The 20,496-nt window shown below is 41.5% G+C and overlaps 1 protein-coding gene across 1 annotated transcript in view; it reads left to right on the plus strand.

Annotated features, from left to right (window-relative positions):
* Positions 1-8,839: 8,839 nt before the first annotated feature.
* Positions 8,840-20,496, plus strand: part of SHQ1 (SHQ1, H/ACA ribonucleoprotein assembly factor) — a 37,495-nt gene continuing 25,838 nt past the window's right edge. The window contains exons 1-8 of the mRNA XM_054281011.1: positions 8,840-8,884; positions 9,919-10,101; positions 10,561-10,625; positions 11,076-11,198; positions 11,974-12,122; positions 12,793-12,905; positions 14,758-14,885; positions 19,421-19,575. Coding sequence (XP_054136986.1) covers positions 9,959-10,101; positions 10,561-10,625; positions 11,076-11,198; positions 11,974-12,122; positions 12,793-12,905; positions 14,758-14,885; positions 19,421-19,575 — 876 coding nt within the window. The 5' untranslated portion in view covers positions 8,840-8,884; positions 9,919-9,958. The remainder of the gene's footprint in view (positions 8,885-9,918; positions 10,102-10,560; positions 10,626-11,075; positions 11,199-11,973; positions 12,123-12,792; positions 12,906-14,757; positions 14,886-19,420; positions 19,576-20,496) is intronic.

The following is a 20,496-nucleotide window of genomic DNA, read 5'->3' on the forward strand; positions in this document are numbered from 1 at the left end:
CACATCAAGAGGCACAATGAAGCTTCCTGCTAGACAGAAAAATCAGGTTCTCCTGGGGAGTTGAAGACCTTTTGAAAGCAGTCTTTTGGTTCTGTGTTTAGTGTGGAGGTAAAAATTGCATCCTCCAGGAATGCTTGCACCATGGTGTATCCACATTCCAACGCTGATGGCACTTAGCCTCCATCACACAGGATGGAGCTGACCAAGCCACCAAATCCCAGGCACAGAAATCATTCCTGGAGAGTTCAAAAGGCAAATCATAGATCACTGCCTGCTCTGGACATACCTCTGAGCACAGCACATCAATCCCAGCCCTGCTCAGAGCACACAATTACACACACAATTAATCACCGGAGTTAATGCTACAAACAGAAGTTCCAAATAAGGACAAAAATGACAGTTTAAAGCTGTTATTATTTTTTCCAGACACTCTGTGTAACAGCAGCATTCTACCCTTCAGAGTAACCCACCTCTGTGTAAAGGAACACCAGGCACTGACACTTCACTGACTGTACACAGCAACACGTTTCATTAAGGGTTTAAAATCTTCTGCTTTAGTCCTAATTAACCCCCAATTTCATCAGTGTATAAATAATGGAATATTACATCTATGTGAAGTGGTATTTACTTTCCAACCTATTAGTGTAAAAATTGCTGAATTATTGAAGTGAATAATTAGCTGCTGATACAGATCACCTTTCCCCCTTCTCTCCATCTGTGTAATGTTTCCTCTTAATTGAGTCTCTAAATCAAGCCATGCACAGGCTGGGAGCTGCTTTGATGTAGTTTCTGGCAATGGAATTCACTGGGAGAGGGACTAAACCCTGCACTTTTATTGGAACATTTCAAAACCCCACACCAAAGCACTCAGCTTCCCTGGGCAGTTTCAGCCACAGTGAGCTCTGCATTATGCAGCTGTTCTGCAGTGAAAAATCCAGTATGTGCAGACAACACTTCCAAAGGACACACTCAGCAGAAGCAATCCCTGGTGAAAGCAGAATGCCTGGAAAGCCCATGGGAGTAGGGATAACAACGCACATCCAACACAAACACTGTGGAGGAGAAAGATGAGCCTTGGAGGTGAGGAATTTCCAATACTGCAGGGGTTCAGGAGCCTGGAGTGGCCTGAATTGGAATAAACATCCCAGAACAAGGAGCTATTTGAACTACATCAGTCATAGTCTGGGACACTGAGGGCAATAATCAGTGAGAGAAGTAGCAATGAGGTACAAAAGAACTTTGGGACACAACATTTTGCATGTCCTTTGTAAGTACATAAAGAAAATTAGATGACAGCGAAAACAAAGGTGAGCAGGAATGGGAGATACAACAGTGCCACAGCAGGATGCATTTGACTGCCATTTTAAAAAATAAAATTAGGCTTTAAAAAATAACAGTTATCCAGAAGCCTGAGAAGGGGCAGGTGTAGAAGAGGCAAACAAGCAGATGATGGCAAAGAAGCTCCCAGCTCCCCTTCCCTGCCCATGCAGGTACCTCATACAGGGCACGGAGAATGGAGAGGACAGGAGGAACAGCTGCAGGGAAGGACATCCCCCCTAAAGATGCAGGGCACAGCCAAGCTGTCCCACCTGTAAAATGGGAACAGCTGTTACAGCTCTAAGAATCTCCCACCTCAAGAGACTCCCAAGACATTAAAAAGCCCAAAGACCAACAGAGTAATGCAATTATTATCATTAGCCAATTCTTCCTAACGTTTACATTCATTCCTTTATAGTTCAACTTGTCTGTTATGAACAGTCTCTAGCTGGATTTTATAACCTAAATTAAATGTTTAAGCACATTGAAAGCAATGCAGAGACCTGGGCCCTACAGTTTAATATGTTTGACAAGAACAAATACACAAACTAAGATCAAGCACTCCAGAAACCATCACAAAATACTTGCAGAACACATCCCCACGGAGTGGCTGAAGACTGAACTCAATAAGATGGAGCACAATAAAATGTTTACAGCAAAAACCTTCCAACAACACAGAACAACTCCCATCCAGTTGCTCACTTGTATTTTATTTACTGAATACAATTTCTGCAGAAAGGCACTGACACAGCAGGAGCAGCCTGAGTGCTCAAGCACAACAGTGTGCATTCCTAGGTCTTAAAGTTTAGATTACATGTAATTTTCTTATTAGTCACAGCCAAAGTGCCTCAAACATAATTAACCCAAAACCTGTCTAAATCAATCCAAATCCATTCAAAATAATGCATTCCCACCTCATTTCAGAGCCTGCTAATCTATTCAAGCCTTCAAATTTATTCCTGAAAGATAATGCATGCAGACACTTCCAAAATGCAATATAGCTGTTGATGTTTGAAACCTTCTTCCCATTATGATCTCATTTACTTTTGCAGCACAAACAAGGGTAGATTTAGGCATTGTATCAAAACTGGTGATTCACTGAACAGGCTCCTTCCCTGAGAGCCACCCCTGAGCCAACGTCCCAACAACAGCTCCATGATGTGAAACACATTTTCTTGCACACTTTGAAATACAGATTTTTTAAATCAACCTTTCTCACTTTGCAGCAGTTGCACAAAACCAACTGGAGCTGCTGTCAATCCAAAAATGGTTAAAGTTTCAACCTTCTCCAACCACTGAGAGAAAAGGAAAAAAGCCACTCAAAACCAGAATGGATGTTTCTCTCTCCCTTTATGAAGTGGGTTCTTTATGAAACAAGTATGAAACACTTGGGGTTTCAGCATGGTATTATCAAACTCAAGCCAAACTTGCATCTGTGTGCACAGAGGCTGCACAGAAAGAAAAAGTATTGTGACAGGTTGCCACGCAAGGGATGTTTTGCATTGGAAAAGTTACTTTCAGGGAACTAAATGTGCTGGAGAAGGTTCACTTTCCTTGCTTTGCCACGCTGGTTTAAGAGAGAGCAGGGTCACATCTGCCCTTCAAATGTAAAATGATCCTCCTCCTTTTTGATACTTTGCACACATGGGTTTGGCACGTATTTCAAATTCTTTATATAAAAAAGTCTTACTGAAAGCATAGAACTTGCTACTTCCAACAGGAATGAGCAGTAAAACCACCACAAAAAATCAAGTTTTCAAAGCTAACCAGAAACTTACCTAGATTTGTCAAAATTACCTAATGACCAAAGCAGGACACATGAATGTCATTGCTAACATTTGTGAGGCACCAGCCAGCAAATGACATGTGCCTACATTAAGCTTTATGTACAGCTTCTTTTGTTAAAAGAATTCTGCATTGCTTAAAACTTAAAATCTGATGTATTCTGATATTATGGGACTACAGAAAGCAGTATTACAAATCCCAGTCAAAATACAATTCATCTTCCCTGCATGATGCTGATTCTCATGAAGGAAACACAAATCCTAAGTTTCACCTTTGTTTCTCAGCTGAGCTCAAAACTTGCATCCTCTGACAAACCACCCTGACAAAACTGAATTTGAATGTTTTACATTCAAGTTCTGTCAATCAACTCTGCAGTCTCATACAAGCATGTACACTGTAAGATCCTACAGTCCTAATCAGATTTGTTATCCTGAATGAATCAGTTAGATAAAGTGGGATCTCTTGCATCAAATAAAAAAATAACGTGCTTTTGCTCATAAGGAGGAACTGAAATGATAATCATGGCCTGTTTCTTACAATCCAAATTCAAACCCCCCCCAGCGCTTTCAGTTTAGCTTGGATCAGGCTTTCTAAACCCAGCAGATCCCACCACCTGATGCCTTTCAATCACCTCCACTTCAAACTACTTATGTCACACCCTCCCCACGAAAATTCTTTTTTTATGGATACCCTCACCTGAATGAACTGTAGTAGTAACTAATATAACACAGAATCTTTCAGGAAATGGCTGAACAGGACCTACAGAATTGGGCTGCCCAGTTATACAAACTCCTGCTGGGGCCAATGGTGCAGGATGACACAGGAAAAAACAACCACCAAGCCCCACAAACATAATTCTGAAGAAAATGCGCACTTTGAATACTAAATTCCTCCCTTTTTGGTTTTTTTTTTTTTTTTTTTTGCTATTGTGTTGCAGACCTTCTAAAAAGGACTTGCAAAGTCAACAAATAATCAAAAAGTTAGATAATGTCAAATTGTGAAACATGAAGATGCCACTGCAAAGCGCTTTGAAGTGGAATGGTTGTTTACACTCTCCGGCAGTTCCACACTGCCCGGGCTCCCTCCTTCAGTGTTCTTCTTGATTTCCATGATAATCACAGAGATATGCCTTAAAGAAAAATGACTTCAGGAGGTACAGTTGCTAGTGGAAATAATCCTGCTTTAATACCGGCATTTAAATTCTGTCCGTGGCCCACTCTCAGCCCCAGAAAACATCTCCTGCATTCAGTGGGGTAACAATGCTGAGAGAAACCAACTGCTTTAATAAGTTAAGGAGTAAGAGCTCAAGAAACGGGAATAGTCTTTCATTCAGAACATCTCTGTGAAATCATGAATCAGAGACACAAAGACATACCAAGTTAATTAGATATATGAGGTCACACTGACCATAATATAATTGGAATGCAAAGGGGAAAACAAGTCCTCCACCCACTGAAAGCTGCCCTTTTTCTCTCCTAATTAGTTTCTTTAAAAAATACCCTGCCTGTAAGGTGCTGGGACAGGAAACACACCACACCACGATTTAAAACACCTTTAAAGTTCTGCTGAATTAATTTACATCTAAAAAAACATTCAAAACAAAAAAGCTCGAAAGTTTAAAATCTGCCAGTGCCTCCGCAGTTCGGAACCCGGTGGCAGCACACGGAATGAAGAGCCGCATTCCCTTTTCCCCGGCAAACCCGGGGAGCGCACTCCGGAGGTGACAGCAGCCCCTGAGCGCACACAGCAGCAGCACAGTGCCCACCTCAGGCTCCCAAACAGGGCCAGCAGCGAGGGAAAAGCCGATATTTCAGAACCTGCTCCCGGAGAGGAGAGAACCCCACGCCCGGGGACGGGGAAAACCTTCCCGTGGCACCTCTGGTAACTGCACTGCCAGGGGAAACGCGCATGGAAAGTTTGTACTTGCGAACCCCAGCAGCTCGCACAAGGCTCTTTCATCGCCCATCGCTAGCGGGGGAAGAACATCTGGGAGAGGGAAGTGCCCGACGGGACACCGCCGAGGGGAGCCGCGGGCGGGCACGGGCACAGCGTGCGGGGATTCCCGAGGGCAGGGGCCGGGGCACGGAGCTCCCCCGTTACCTGGCGCTGGCGCTGCCGCCGCCCGCGGGGCTCCTCCTCGGCGGGCTCCGGCCGAGGCGCGGCGGGCGGCGGGCGGGCGCGGAGGGCGCGGGCGGCGGGGCCGCGCTGCCCGCCAGCAGATAGAGCAGCAGCAGCACGGCCAGGCACAGCAGGGCCGCCGCCACCTTGCAGGGCCGCCGCATGGCCGGGTCAGCACGGCCGCATGGCCGGGTGCGCCCCGCGGCACGGCCGGGCCAGCAGCGCCGCACGGCCGCGTCCCGCCGGCCGCATCGCCTCAGCCCGGCCCGAGCGGGGACGTGGCCGCACGGGCCGGCCCGAGCGGCGCGGGGCGGGGCGGGGCGGGGCGGAGCGGGGCGGGCCGCGCCTACCGTACTGCCTGGAGTAGCGGCCCGGCCCCGGGAGCGCCGGGCACGGCCGAACGCCGGGCTGTGCCTCAGCTGGGTGCTCCTAACGCGGCACCCACCGCGGGTACTCAGAGGGAGCTTTGCTTTCACGGCTGCGACAGCGTGAGTGTGATCAGGAGAAGAAGGGGAAACTCGTCTCGACAGCGCCTTTCCTCCGCCGGTGCTAACGGGGAAACCGAGCCTCCCTCCGCCTTGCAACCCCGGTTTATCCCTTGCAGGCAGCGCGCACTCCTCATTGCATCTGCACCCAGGACAGGTGAACGAGAAAGTGCAATGCTTGCAGGAGGAATAAGGCGTTCACTCACTTGTGGGAGGCTTTGTCCCCGTGTGACCCATCCGAGCCAGTCTGCCGTGGGACATCAGCAGAAATCACAACACTGAATTTCACAAGAGTAAATCCTTCTTGGGGTCATAATCTGATTTACGAACTGAAATGTACAGAATGACAGAAATAGACCTTGAAATGTACAGAGTGACAGAAATATACATTGAAATGTACAAAATTACAGAAACAGACCTTGAAATGTACAGAATTACGGAAATATACATTGAAATACACAGAATGACAGAAATATACACTGAAATGTACAGAATGACAGAAATACAAGGATTCTTGCTGCCCCGTGGAGCTGGAGTACAAGCTGTGCAAAGAATGCACACACCAAAGAGGAGAGAAGGGAAAGTGGAGCCCCCTAAGTTTAGTACTGGAGGAGCCTCGTGTCCCTCATGGAGCCCCTGAAGTGACTCTGGCATTCACTTGGCGGTGGAACTGTAGAGCCTTTTACACTGTCAAATCACAATGTAAATTACAGTGCATTTTACACTGCTCACACCACACGCCTTCGCCAGTGGTGTCCCAAAATGTACTTTGCCTCAGCATCCGTCCAAATGCAATGAACAACTACTGTTTCAAGAGTTTCATCCAACTCGGATTGTGGCCAGATATGAAAACGTAAATTACTTCATGCTAAGAGGAAAGAGCAATACTAAATGAGAAACTACAGAAAAACCACAATGCATAAACATATGCTCTTTCCCAAGAATATATGGACTATAATAAAACCCTACCAAACTTTATACTTAATGAAAGAGAGTACCAGTGGTTGAAATCCTTGAGCTGGTCGTGTGATTTTTGTATCATCAATACAATCACTTTCTTCTCTAGATGTATCAATTAAGCCCTTTTAGTAATTTTGTTTTGGATTACCATTTCCAAGGTTGCCAGATTTACTCATTATTATTAGCAATGTAGAGCAAATTGTGCTTATCAATTGCAAAGCTTCATGTTTCTGTTTTTCAAGCAAACAGCAAGTTGTCATAATTACTTGCCCAAAACATTGTAGATAATGCATTTTAATTCTTCTGTGCTCCATTAAATACATACTAGCCAAATTCCCTTCATCAGAGAGATGCACTAATAGATGTATCTTTGTGCATTTCCATATAAAACTTTTTCATTGCAGCTCTAAAAAAAATCAGTATGTATTTTACAGAACAAAGCAATACACATTCCTTGGAGATGCTACTTCACCCTTTACTTGGATGGAAAAGCAGAATGGCTGATGCACCACTTTCTTCACTAAAATCAATATATAAATAGTTTTGTTACAAGGAAAGTATTAGCACAAAAAAAAAAAAAAAAAGAACAGGCTGGGAGTTCTTAGGCTCTAAATAAACAACTCTGAGGCAGTCTTGGAAAGTGAGACAAGAATAAATCCTCAGATGAAACTTCTTTATCTTTCACAGGCTTGTCCTGCAAATTTGAACTTATCCAGAGAAGATGGTGCCTACTGGTTCATAATCCAGTTTTCTGTCCAATATACTTATTACAGATTACTTTGCAAGGTCTAAAAGTTAATTAGTGCTGAAGTTCTCTGGAAATGCATCAAAAGTTTCTGAGGACATGACTGAGGCCTTGGTCCAAAACAAATCAGCATCTGAAATTAGATATCATTAACTTCTTAACATGAAATAAAGCTTTTTATATGCCATACATCTTCAATTTCTGCACGTGAAAAACTGGGACACAAGTTTAGGCTGAATATTAAAACCATCCATCCATTTTAAATCAGTGGGGAGAACCATCTATTTTGAAGCAAATTGTGTAATTTTTGTGCAGTACTTGAACTGCTGGTTCAGTTCACTACATATTCAGTGGATTTCCAGTGTGCAGGATTGTTTATCTACTTTTTTTTTTTTTTTTTAAAGAAAACTTTATTAGGAGAGGTTACATAATTATGCTTTTTTTCCCCTCCAGGAAAAATATTTGAATGCATTTCAGAGAGGGCAGTAAGGCAGTCAGCAGCATTTTAAAATGTAGAGAATTATCTAGAACCAGAATACCTCTCATGGTCCAAAGGCAGAAAAATTAGATGAATTCTATATTAGGTGGTACATTTAATAAATTACACCTTTTATAAATAAATAAACAAATAAATAAATAAATTGCTACATTTACTATTTAAAAAGTAATTATTATTACTTTTAATAAATTACAGCTCTTGGATCTTCCTGTTCTCTTTCCTGCTGTATTTGTTTTGATCCACCAGGATCTGTCCCCCGTTCACCCTGTCAGTGTTTGCACTAATCCAGCAGCTTAGAGGAGCTTTATGTAATTGGGAATTCCTCCTCTGACAGTGCTCGTGGGGTCACTCTTCTGTTTACTCATCTTCCACCTTATCTGCAGCAAAGGAGAAGGCAGAGGAATGTAAACATAACAGAAATAGCACATTTGTTCACAGGAATAGTGAACAATAGTACTGGATTAACCAGTAATGGGGTCACAGAAAGAAACAAACCATCGTCCCAACACACTCGAGTTCAATTTCCACGCTTCTTTATGAAAACCAGCTGCTGAAATAAAATACGCTCAGTCTGTGTACGATGTTTTATGCAGTCACAGGTAAGAATTCATTTATTTGTCCAGACGATGGATTATGATTTTCACCCTAAACGACCTAGCTTTACACTGCCCGCATCCGTACTGCCTGCTAATCACTCCCTTTCCAACAACTCCTGCAAACACCAGGAAACTCCACCGAATTCACGGGCAGCAAGAATTTACAGCAGATCTTTGACTTTCTACACATTTCTCGCAAAGGAGCAGAACTACAAACACCGAGCGGCGGGGCAGAGCCCGCCGGGCAGGGTGGGAGGTGCTGAGGGGCGGCCATGAGGGGCGGGCCCGCAACGGGGCGGGCCCGCCCTAGTGCGCATGCGCGGCTCCTCCCCGGTGCGGGCGGGCGCGGGAAGTGGCGGCCGGAGCGGCGCGGGGCTCAGTGAGTGACGCGGGCGGGCATGGTCGGGGCTGTTTTCCGTGCTATTCCCGGGGTTTTCCCGCTGCCAGCCGCCTTCCCCGAGGGCTCTGTCCTCTTTCAGGGCTCGCTGCTGGGTGGCTGAGGGAGGGTACGGCCGCAGGTCGGCGCGTGGCCCGGTGTGACGGCACCGGCGGGAGGCTCTGTGCAGTTTGGGCGCAGTTTGGGCTCCTGAGTGCAGGAAAGAGAGGGAGTAAAGGTGACGGGAGTAAAGGGGAGGTCTGGAGCCTCTCTCTGATGGGGAGAGATTGCGGGAGCTGGGCCTAAGTAAGGCTAATTACCCATATGAGAAAAAGGGTGCTCAGTTAATTTAACCTCGTTAATTGTTAATGTTTTCTGGCTGTTCATAGAATTGTCAGAATGGGGATATGTTTAGTAAAAGTAACTGAAAGTGAGTGAAAAGTAGTTGTTTCCCAAATAATAGTTCTCTTCTGGTAGTATTTGTTTAAATATTTAGAATATTTTTCATTTAAAAAGCTAATTTTCAAAACTGTGTGACCTTTTGTAAACACACCTTCCAAAACTAACAAACAAATCCCCAAACAATCCATAACTGGGTTCTAAATTAAACATGAGATGACAAGCTATTGAAAGGTCAGACAACTGTATGTTAGGTAAATAACACTCTATAAATTCCTTTTCTTGTGCTACATACATACATGTGGTTCTGAGGGAATATATTCTCAGGCAGTTACCTCAACTGCCCTTGAATCTTTTGCTCATATTCTGGCTAATATGTGTGTGAATTATAAAACACAGCTCTATTTGTTGGAAGTATTACGTGTTTTTAGGATTTTTAATAGTGATTTGTGTTCAATTCACTAGAGAACTGCAAAGGTCTAAGATCTGTTGCTGTTGTCCTCTGTTTTCTTCTTGAGCATGTGGAGGGTAATTAATGTGGGAATCTGAAATGTTCTTACAGAATTTTGGAGAGGCATCACTTGCTCTCACAAATTGGAAGCTACAATTATCCTTTTCTTCTTTTCCTGTTTCTGCAGGGCCACACAAGCAGTGTTTGCTTTTCCTGCTGGATTCATCATGATAACTCCAGCTTTTGAACTGACCCAGGACCCGGATTTCCTTACAGTGAAAATCAGAGTGCCTTATGCCAGAGCTTCAGAGTTTGACATTTACTTTGAAGGGGAAGATTTCAAATTTTATGCTAAGCCATACTTTCTTAGGCAAGTAGTAGAAAAAGTTTTCAAAAGTTGGTCTTCATAGTAGGAAATGAACTTAATTTTGGTCCCTTCAGAATGTTCTTCATTTGCAGCTTTTATTCTGTTGACTACAGACAGCTCAGTTCATGCAAAGATTTGGTTTTTTTTTGATCTGGCCTCTTTGTTCCTAGGCATTAAATCATGTTAAAAGGAGTTGAAAGAAATACTTTTCTAAATTTACTGTGCAATGGCTTTGTAATTGTAGATGGCCAGACGGCCCTCTGGGTGTAAATTCTGTAGAGTGTGTCATTTGCTGGGAGGAATCCAGGGGGATTGAACTGCATGGATTGCATTACTGTGAAGAGGAGTGTAGCTGAGCCCTTTGTGCTCCTTTTGGAATGTGCCTTACATTTTTATAGGCTGAGACATTAACTTGCAGAATTAGTCAGGCTTTCGGTGAGGCATCTCATTTTTTGCCTGCAGATTGACACTTCCTGGAAGAATTGTAGAGGATGGCAGAGAAAAAGCATCGTACAATACAGATGAAGGTATTGGTATCTGTGTCAAAAAATGTTGCTGTTTCCAGTAATTTATGCTTTAAAACAAAACAAAAAAAAAGAGAGATAAAGCAATAAATTTGTTGCTTGCAGAACCTTTGTTACATGACTTAAGACAATAATCAGATTGGTGAATGTAGCTTCTGGGGATTGTTTGGTGTAAGGATTAAAAATTAAATAAAGCTTGCTTTCTTCTGTTGCTTTTTGTTTATACAGTGTAAGTCAGGAGACTTCAAGTAGTTAAATATTCCCTTTCATGCTTTATCATTAAAATCCTGAAATGTTATGAAATAAGGTTAAAAACATGCACGGGGATCATTGAAAAATAAATGTTACCTGCATGTGTCCTACTTCCTCTGAGCCTTTCTCACAGAGGAAGAACGCACATTTGCCTGTCTCAGATATTTTAATGCAATAATTATATTCCTGCTTTTTTTTAAGGTACTTTTACAATTCAGTTGCCCAAGGAGGTTCCTGGCCAATATTTTGAGGGGCTGGACATGCTGACATCTCTTTTAGCACCAAAGAAATCAAGATCAGCAAAACCCTTGGTAGAAGAGATGGGTATGACAAAATCAATCCTGTTTATACAAGATGATACATGTGTGTAATGAAACAGTTATTGATCTGTAGAGGGATACATGTAGAAAAGTACAATATTTTTATTATTGACTAGTCCAAGGTATGAGAAGGGTGTGAATAAATAAAAGTATGGATAAGAGCAGAAATAAATATCTTGCAGATCATACACATGTCAGCTTTAGGTGTTTGGATATGTTTAAATCTTTCCAAAATATGCTTAAAATGTGCTTTAAAAAATGCTGATGCTCTGTAGGGCTTTGTACCCCTCTAGTGGCTGTAGAACACACACACAGTTGAGTCTTCTGCTTTCTACAAACTACAGCTGGACTATTAGCTCAGGTGAGAAGCTGATTAAAACCACAGGTTCTGGTGAATGTCTTGCTTAACATCAGTATTTAACAGACAAAAATGTTTGACTGTCTCTTTTTAATTCCTGCCTTAAATTATTGATAACATCATTTAGGTTCTGTCAGGGTTCTCCTAGCATCAAATGCTGATCTTACTGAATTCAGTGGAAGATGTATTTCAGTCTGAGGGAGTGCATTTAAAATTTAGTGTTCGTGATGGTCATTTTTGAAAGTTGGGGAGTTTGAAGGAGGACTTGTGGGTTACAGGTCTGTATGATCCAGTGTTGAGTGAGATGTCTTAAAAAATGCAGTAAAATAAGAAAGGCAAACACCAGTAGCACAATAAACCTTTCAAGGAAATAACATGTATTTTTCTGTGTAATCATTTCCTTTTTCTGACCATGCTGTAGATGCAGCTGCCTCTGCTGAGCTGGGTGAAGAGAATGAAGAAGAATTTGACTGGGAAATGGAACAGATTCCTTATGAAGAGAGCCCCCCACCCCTGCAGCACCCCTATGGGTTTGGGAATTTGCGCTCTGGGGTCTTCCAGAGGCTGCAGGTGGGTGAACTTTGTCTTCTCCTGTCCTAGGAGTTCTGGGTAACTCTCTAGGCTTCCTTGCTCATGAGACAACTTTGGAAAAGTGCAACTCAGTTATGTAACTCTAACTTGCTGTTGTAGGAATTACAGTATTCCCAGGGCTTGGAGCAGGATTGCTGTTTATGAGTAAAGTATTTACATTGTTTGGACATGCATGCTGCTTTATTACCATGAAATTTGTGAGGAAATTTCCCAGCAGGAAATGGGATGGGAAATAACTACCCAATGATGTTTAAAAGGGCACTGCAATTGCCTATTAATTAATGTACAGCCACTTCAGAGAATGAGAGTGTTCTCAAAAGTCACAAATGGTGTGTGATTCTTGTCTTTGTTGGGGTTGTGTGCTTTTGTTTAACATTGCAAATTTGTCATAATGCAAAATAACCTCCCTGTCTTATGATAAAATGGCCTGAATAGACTTGATAATATCATGAGTTCTAAGGAGCTTCAAATAATTGCATTTCCTTGGATTTTTGATGTTTTATTTGCATAGTGGAGCCTGAATTTGGAGATTGAAGCTTTTCTAGGGATTTCAGTGCAATTCTGATAAGCATCCTTCTTAAATTCTTCTTGAATCAATCTTGTGTGCCATACCAGAGGCTTGGTTCTATGATTTTGTTGCCATTTGCAGGATGAGCTCAGTGATGTCATTGACATCAAGGATCCAGAGCAGACCCCTGCAGAGGAACGGAGGAGGAGACGTTTGGCAGCTGAGGCTGCCAAGTTTGAGCCTGATCATTACCTGTGAGTACTGATTAGTGCTGATTAACCTCACCTGGCCAGGTTCCTCTGAAACACATTCCCTCTCACAAATGATTGCATTTAAGATCACTTCTGGAAAGAACAGCTTTCCTTTTGTCTCATCAGAGCATCCTTACCTTAGTGGGTATTTTTACTATGACACTGACACAAAACATTGCTCATTTGTTCTGGGGTTACTCCATTGTTTAATTACTGTATTTAAGGGGATCTACTCTCAGCTGTTGCAGGACCTTGTTTCATACTTCACCTCTTCAGCAGCTGAGCAGCCACTCCCTGCTGGCATCTTGGGTTGACAAAATCAGAACTTTTTTTCACCTTGTGTAAAAAGGATTAATAAACCACACTTGTCTAAGAGGGGGAATTTGAGTTTGGAAGCTATGAAATCTTGTCTTTGCCTTCATCATGTGAAACTTGTTTTACAGCAGAATGAAGAAAATGTCCAAACCAAAACTTTGCATTTCTTTTATGCTTCATTCCCTGTTGTGAGGTGAAAATGATCCTTTGTGCCTTTCAGATTGGAGTATTTCAGGTCAAGTTAGGTTCAGATAAGTAAAATAAATGAAAGCCATGAGATTTCTGAATTGATTCCTGCAAGATGGATCTGGTGGGAGAAGAGTGTAGTCCCCAGTGGGGAGAATTAGTACTGTGGTGTGTTTTGTGGGGACAGGAAAGCTTAACCCATTTCAAGATTTTTCAGAAGGTAACTTTGCAAACCTGAAATTTTTCCTTAGTTGGATATTTCAGAGGCATCCTCATATCTTCCTGTAACACACAAAAAGCAGAAGAGCTTTCTTGAGCTACATTTCACTAGAATTGAAGTAGTTCCTAACCTCTAATGGGATGCAAATTGCAGTAATTTCAAGTTTCAATTTTAGACTCTGTGTTCTGGCCTGGTAGAGCTTCACCATTTAGTTTAATGGCTGTGTCTTGGTAGTTTCAGAACAGATAATACCAGCCTTTCTTCAACAAAAATTGTTTTCCTGAGAAAAACAGAAGCTCTGGTAGAAATGGGGGCAAACAGCTGTTCTGGTGGCCTTGAGGAAAGTGTAGCCTGGCTGATAAGTTGCTTTGACATTGAAGGGAGGCAACAAAAAAATCTGTCAGTGTGAGAGGGAAGCAGATTGCATTCTGTGTTTAGGTTTGGCGTGGGGATGAAGAAGGTATTAAGAAATTTCCTGTGGGTTTTTTTTTCTTTAAATTCTCAGTATTTATACCATTGTTTGGCTTGAAGAAAAAGCTGAGCTGGTAATAGGAGGCTTAGAACTTGAATCCTTTAGGATAAATCCTCCCAGAATTGAGATTTTTACCACAGTGGCTTTGTGCTGAGATGGAGGTGATCTCCCTTCCAGAATTCATGTACAACTCTTCTTTTTCCACCTTGCTGCTGCATCTCCTTGTCCTTGCATCCCCATCCCTGCTTCACATTTACCCTTCAGCTGCATGACACCGTCCCAAAAACTTCCCTGGCTCTTGAGTGGGAGAGCCACCCAACAAAATGATTTGTCTGAGAAGCCTTTGGAGTGTTTTCCTTCAGCTGCATTCAGAACAGATCAGGTTGGTTCAGCTTCATGTGATGCTGCAAGCTCATTAATTCCTGGGCTTCTGGGTGGCTCAGGAAAGGTGGAGGAGGTAAGGAAGGAGTACTGAAACATAGGAGAATATTGTGTTTTCTTAGATAATTATTATTTTCTCCTTTAAAGTCAAAGAACATATTTCTAACATGGAAAATAACCTGGGGCCAAGTGAGATGTATTCTATGGATGTCTTAATATCTACCCACATATAATATGAATTGAAATAAATAGCATATGAAAGTTCTTTTTATTTTCCCTAGGGCTGATTTTTTTGAAGATGAAGCTATTAAACATCTTTTAAAGTACAAACCCTGGTGGATTGATGCTCATAGAAAGATGACAGCCTTGCAGGGAGGAAGTCATCAGGAACATGACAGTCCTGCATTTGGTGAGAATATACATATATATATAAATATATATATATACACACACATCTGTTGCTTGAATGATAATTGCTGTGATGCCATGTTATAGCTTATTGTTCTTAAAGCAAATTTATTGCTCTATTACATTTAATATTTATTTCTGTATTACATTACTTTGTATCTCAGAAACTTTTTTTGAAAGAAAAGTCTTTGTGTCCTTTTAGAAACCTAAAGGGATGTTCCAGGGTGAGTAGGTGACCTTGTGGGAGCACTGCTGACAGATAACTGAGGCTGCCTCCCTGCACACAGTGATTACTGAGAGCACTGCAAGTTGCTATTGTGCATTTTCTCCTATTGTTCTTTGTTCATTTCCTATGTTGTATGAAAATCTGATATTCCTAAAGCAGATGATGATAATCCCTTCACCAGGGGCTCTCAGTGCACTGATAATACCTGCACTTCCCCATTTTCCCTGGGAGAAAAATAGGATTTGGGTAGATGTTGTGTATTTTACTGTGAATGTAATCTGATCTTCATTCCTGGTGTCTTTTCAGCCTCTGAAATTGTTAATTATGTCCATCATAAACACTTGATTTAAAAAGCAGTGGACAAAGGTACAAGAGGCTTAAGAATACAATAATGAGGGCTTCCTTTGTTTGTTTTTATCCATTCACTCCTTAGTAAATGAAACACTACTCCTGTTTGCTTGGCTTCAGGAACATAATTAAATTGAAGAGCTGCTGGATGATTTTATTGATAAGGAATATTTCTCCTCCAGATTGAGGTGCTGAGGCAAAACATGTCTGTTGTTGGGTTTTAGGGTCAAAAAAAAGGAAAACTCCTCAAAAGTGTGGCAAGGCTGCTAATGGAAATTACACAGAAAAGGGACTTCATAAAGGATCCAGAAAAGGGACTTGATAAAGGATCATCTTTGCTCCAAACCATTTGTATTAACAGATATCTATTTATTAATAGGAATGATCAAAAAAATCTCACCTTCATGGGGCTGAGTGGAGGGGCTCATGCTGTTCTGTGAATCTTGAGGAAGTTTAAGTAACAAAAGAGGCATTTTGGAGTTTGGGTGATGTCAATGCCAGCAAACACACCCTTTTCCTTGGAGAAATCTCCAGTGTTGGTAACATTTGTGCTGTTTGAGTAAGTGGCTGAAATCAGTGGAGGTTCCTAGCCCTGAGTGAGCTGTGGTGAAGGGAACCACCATGAGAGGGAGTGCAGGTTCTACTTGAAGGTCTCCTGTGCTGGGGAATGCAGGAGGTGCTCCAGGCTGTTCCAGCTGGGCCTGAGCATCAGCAGGATGTGGGATGTGTCCCCTGGGGTTTGAATTGCTGTACCCAGCCAAGGGAATGGTGCACTTAATCAGCAATTCCTCTCTGGCCTGTGGGAAGGAAGGGCTTGGTTTGAAGTAAAGACATGTTGCTCCTCAGGTTTAATGTAAAAGTGAGTTTATGGTGGGAAAATGACCTAAAAACTAGCATATTCTTTCAAAAATTATTTTCTTATTTAGAAACACTGAATAAAGAGAATTTTTTGTTCCTTTTCCTGACTTACATTGGTATCTTTTCAGTTGTTATCTTTATTGGTTTCTTGGAACCAAAATCTTGATTACTTTTGTCTTTATAATGTCTTTGGCTGCAAGAAGTAATTAGAAGTACAGATGGCCTTTTTTATTTTTTGCATGACATTGCAATTAACTGAAGATTTTCTTGGTTGATTACTGCTCTTATATTTATCCCTGGTTATTTTCTCTTTGTTTTTACATCATCAAGTTCTTCTAATGTCTCATTACCAAATTTTTTTCTCTTTTTGGTTCATCTCTTCTCATTAACATTTAAAGTTTTCATCTCTCTTCTGTCCTTACTTTGAATCTATTTTTATTTGACCTTTTTACTTTTCTCCAGCTTGTGTGCATGGTTTGTGTATTTTGCCTTTTTAAAATTTTTCCTTATCCCAAATGTCTTTTCTTTTTGTCCTTTTTGTGCATCTTGCTGTGCATTCTCTTGTTCACACTTAGAATGTCTCATTCAAGTCAAGTAATACTCCATAAAACCTTATTAATTACACAGCCTTTGCCATGAGGGGATAACATTTTTGGAAAGCTTCCTTGCTGCTGCTGCTGAAGTTTACATTAGTGTCTTGCTTCTGCAGATTCCAGATGAAAGGGTTTGTATTTTCTAACAGTCACATTCAGCTTGGTTAAGAGTTCATTTTTATTCTACTTCCAATTGCACTACTGGAAAAAACTCCTCTTTAGGCAACACAATAATCTTCAAAGGCTCAGGCTGACATATGTATTTAATCTAACATTTATATGCTCCAAGGATATCTTATTTTGTTCAGGGTAACCTCTCATGCTTACAGTGACTGTTCTCTTTTTTATTTCTTTATAGAAAGAGAAGCAATTTCCTCTCAAAGTTCCACCTTTCAGTAAGGCTTGGCTCAAATATATGCCATTACTGGTGGATTCATAAGTTTAAGATGGATTACTTTTCTTTTTTTATCAAATTTCTGTCTACCTGCTTTGCTCAGTTTTCAGGGCTTTGCATCTTGTGTTCCTTCCTGGCTCTGCTGCAGAGCAGTTTTTGTTATTTGTGAGGGAATTCTGCTTTTTATTCATACAGAACTCCTAATGATTAGGTTCCACTGTAAAGTATCTCTGGTTTTAAAAGGCAAGATAAATATCAGTGATTAACTTGATTCTGACTAACCTGCTCTCAGCTGATTTCTCCTCCTCCATCTGATGTTGCTCATTCCTTAACCTACAGGGGTAGATGCACACATTTTAAAACCTTACAATTGTAACATAATATTTCAGTTTAAAGAAAAAAAAACTCAAGGAGGGTTCAGTTCTGCTCAGTTCTTTCCCTTTGGGAGAGCTGTGGGATTCAGGACTTGGCTTGACACGATCACGAACTGAGGCTCTGCTCTCACCAGCAGATTATCAGAGGTGCTGCCTGAGCTGTGCTTTCCTGGCTGACCACTGAGTCAGCTCCCTGTGTGGGTCCAGCACATTTTATCTAAGTGCCCCTAACACATTTAGAGCTGGAAATGTCATGGTAGTCTGCAGATAGAGATCTCCCAGTGATTTAAGTGGTGTTATCACAGTGTAAAATAGCAGTAGGGCTGTAACAAAACACCCTCTGGCTGTCAGACCTCATCCTCCCCTCAGAGATTAAACTCTGCTTCACTGACACTGCTGCTGGAGGACAATTTGAAGTATCTTCTTTTTTAACATGAGGAATGGCCAGCTTAAAACAAGTAAAAGAGGTGATTAAAATGTAAAGGTGATGTCTGCAGCCTCATCTGTCAGAAACTTTGTGAGATGAATGTCTGACTCCTTTAGATGTGGGTATATTAACACACATTTATATTCTGGCATGGTTTTGCCACTGGCAAATGCACAAAACAATTTTAAATCAAAGTTACAAAAAAGTTGCCAATTTAGCTTGCTTGATAAGTAGCAGCAAGTGCTGCTTTGCATCAGATTAGTACTGATTGTGGTACAGATTGTTAGCTGAAACTTGGCAGTGTAAGTGTACAAAAGTGTACAGGCTTAGTACAGCAGAAATGTAATTACAATTTTAATTGTTCTGATAATTTCACACCATGTACTTGGAAGTACAGGGAAAACAAAGTAGGTGGTGGTTTGGACATGTTAATAATGAGTTTCAGGCTTGGATAATTAGTTTTCAAAAACTTCAGGCAATTGATAGAAATTTTTTTTCAGCATTGAAGTATTTTCTCAGAGAAAGATATTTTATTTAGAACACCTGGCACTTTGCAGCAACTTAATGAGCATCTTGTAACATTTACCTTTGGGAATTGCCTGGTCTACATCTTGTTTGCTGGTATGTAATAGACCTGGAATTTCTGTGTTTATTGTCCAGTTGTAGATGTTATGATGCTTCAGAGTTTGAATTTTCAAGGAAGAAAACTTTACTGCTGTATTTCATTAATTTCATTGGGAGTTTCTTTGGTGTTTAAAAGTGAATTATGGTTCATGTTTACACTGAAGAATCAACTTCTGAAGAAATTTACTGATAGAACAGAGATACATCATCTGTAGTTGTGATTCAAGGGGTGGTATTGACCTGCTTAGCATGAACAGAAAAAAACAGAGTTAGAACTGCCATGCTCTTTCTAAATTTTTAATACTCTACTCTAAATGACAATTTGCCTCTGGATTTTTGTCCCATACAATGTGGGCTTCAGAAACCTCATTTTACTTGGACCCTGATTGTGCATTTATCCCTGTATAAGATATCCAGGCATCCACAGAAACCCTTGGCACCTGGAGAGGGTCAAAACCATCAGTGTGTGCATGCAGTGCTGTGCTGGAGCTTGACATTGAAGTGAATATACCAGAGATTAATAAAAGTTAAGAATGAAAGTGAGAGTGATTTAGGCTTTTTCTTGAGTGATGGGTGCCTTGTGATTAGTTACCTGCTCCTTTTTAAAGATGCTGTTGAGGTAGTATTACCACCTATTAAAGTCAATGTGCCAGCTTTAAGTTCATAATCAATTATCCTTTTACTTTTTATAGTTGTCTTCTCTGAGGCAGAGAGAGAGCAGATGAGGAAGTTCACAAATAAATCTTTTCTTCTGGATAAAAGGAGCCGCCGCCACGTGTATCTTGGATTAATTGATATTCTTCTGGCATATTGCTACGAGACCCGTGTCAATGAAGGGGACAAGAATGTGAGTTAATAAAAGTCAAAAATAGAACACGTTTTAGGAACTTAGTGCTGGACCCTGGACTGCCATTGAGGGAACTTACCTTTTAACATGAATTTATTGCCAGGCATTAAACATACGTGATGAAGTTGAAACGAAAGACTTTGTTTCTCTGAATTTGGTGCACATGGGGATTAGTAGGATTTCTGAACACCTCTGTTTTTCTGCAGCAGCATTGGAATAGGAGAGATGTGGAGTAGCAGGAGATTGCAGACAATTCTGTGCAGTTCTGACTTCTGTATCTTGGTTTAGGCAAATTTAATAAGTAATTGTTCTTTTTTGCTCTGTGTGGATACCTTGCCCTCTTGGAATTGTGTATCTTCCCAGATACGCCTCTGTGCCTCTCATCTCCTGTGCTGATATGAACCAAGGAGAAGTGTTCTCAGTGCTTTTAACCAAAATATTGGCACATGTCATCAAAGCCATTCTGGCTTAACCAGGCTGACACACAGGGCATGGGCTGTAGCATGACAAGCAAAATGTCCAGACCTGCTGCTTCACCAAAATAATCTGGGATTGTGGTTGTGTTGCATATTAGAGCTGCACAGAACTGCAAATCTGCCAGGACCACAGTTGTGCAATTCTTTATTGGTGTTGCAGCAACTGTATGATGTGTGTGGAAAACACACTGGGGTTTTTTCTCCTTTCCCCCCTGTCCTTTTTTTTTTATTCCTATTTAATAGGAAAACCAAGACGTTCAGGCTACACAAATCTTTGCTAGAGCCAGGATTATAGATCAAGGCTTTCTGGCTTTTTGCCCCAATCATCCCACTGGACCACACTTCCACTCAAATGCTATGAATCTGTCACATATTAAGAATAATGACATTTTACATGTACTGCTGGCTTCAGGGCCCTCTCTGCAAGCCAAAAGGCTTGAGCTGT

Source organism: Melozone crissalis, unplaced genomic scaffold, assembly GCF_028551555.1.
Source record: "Melozone crissalis strain CALT ecotype California unplaced genomic scaffold, PUWL_Pcris_2 ptg000029l_1, whole genome shotgun sequence".
In the NCBI taxonomy this organism is placed as follows: Eukaryota; Metazoa; Chordata; class Aves; order Passeriformes; family Passerellidae; genus Melozone; species Melozone crissalis.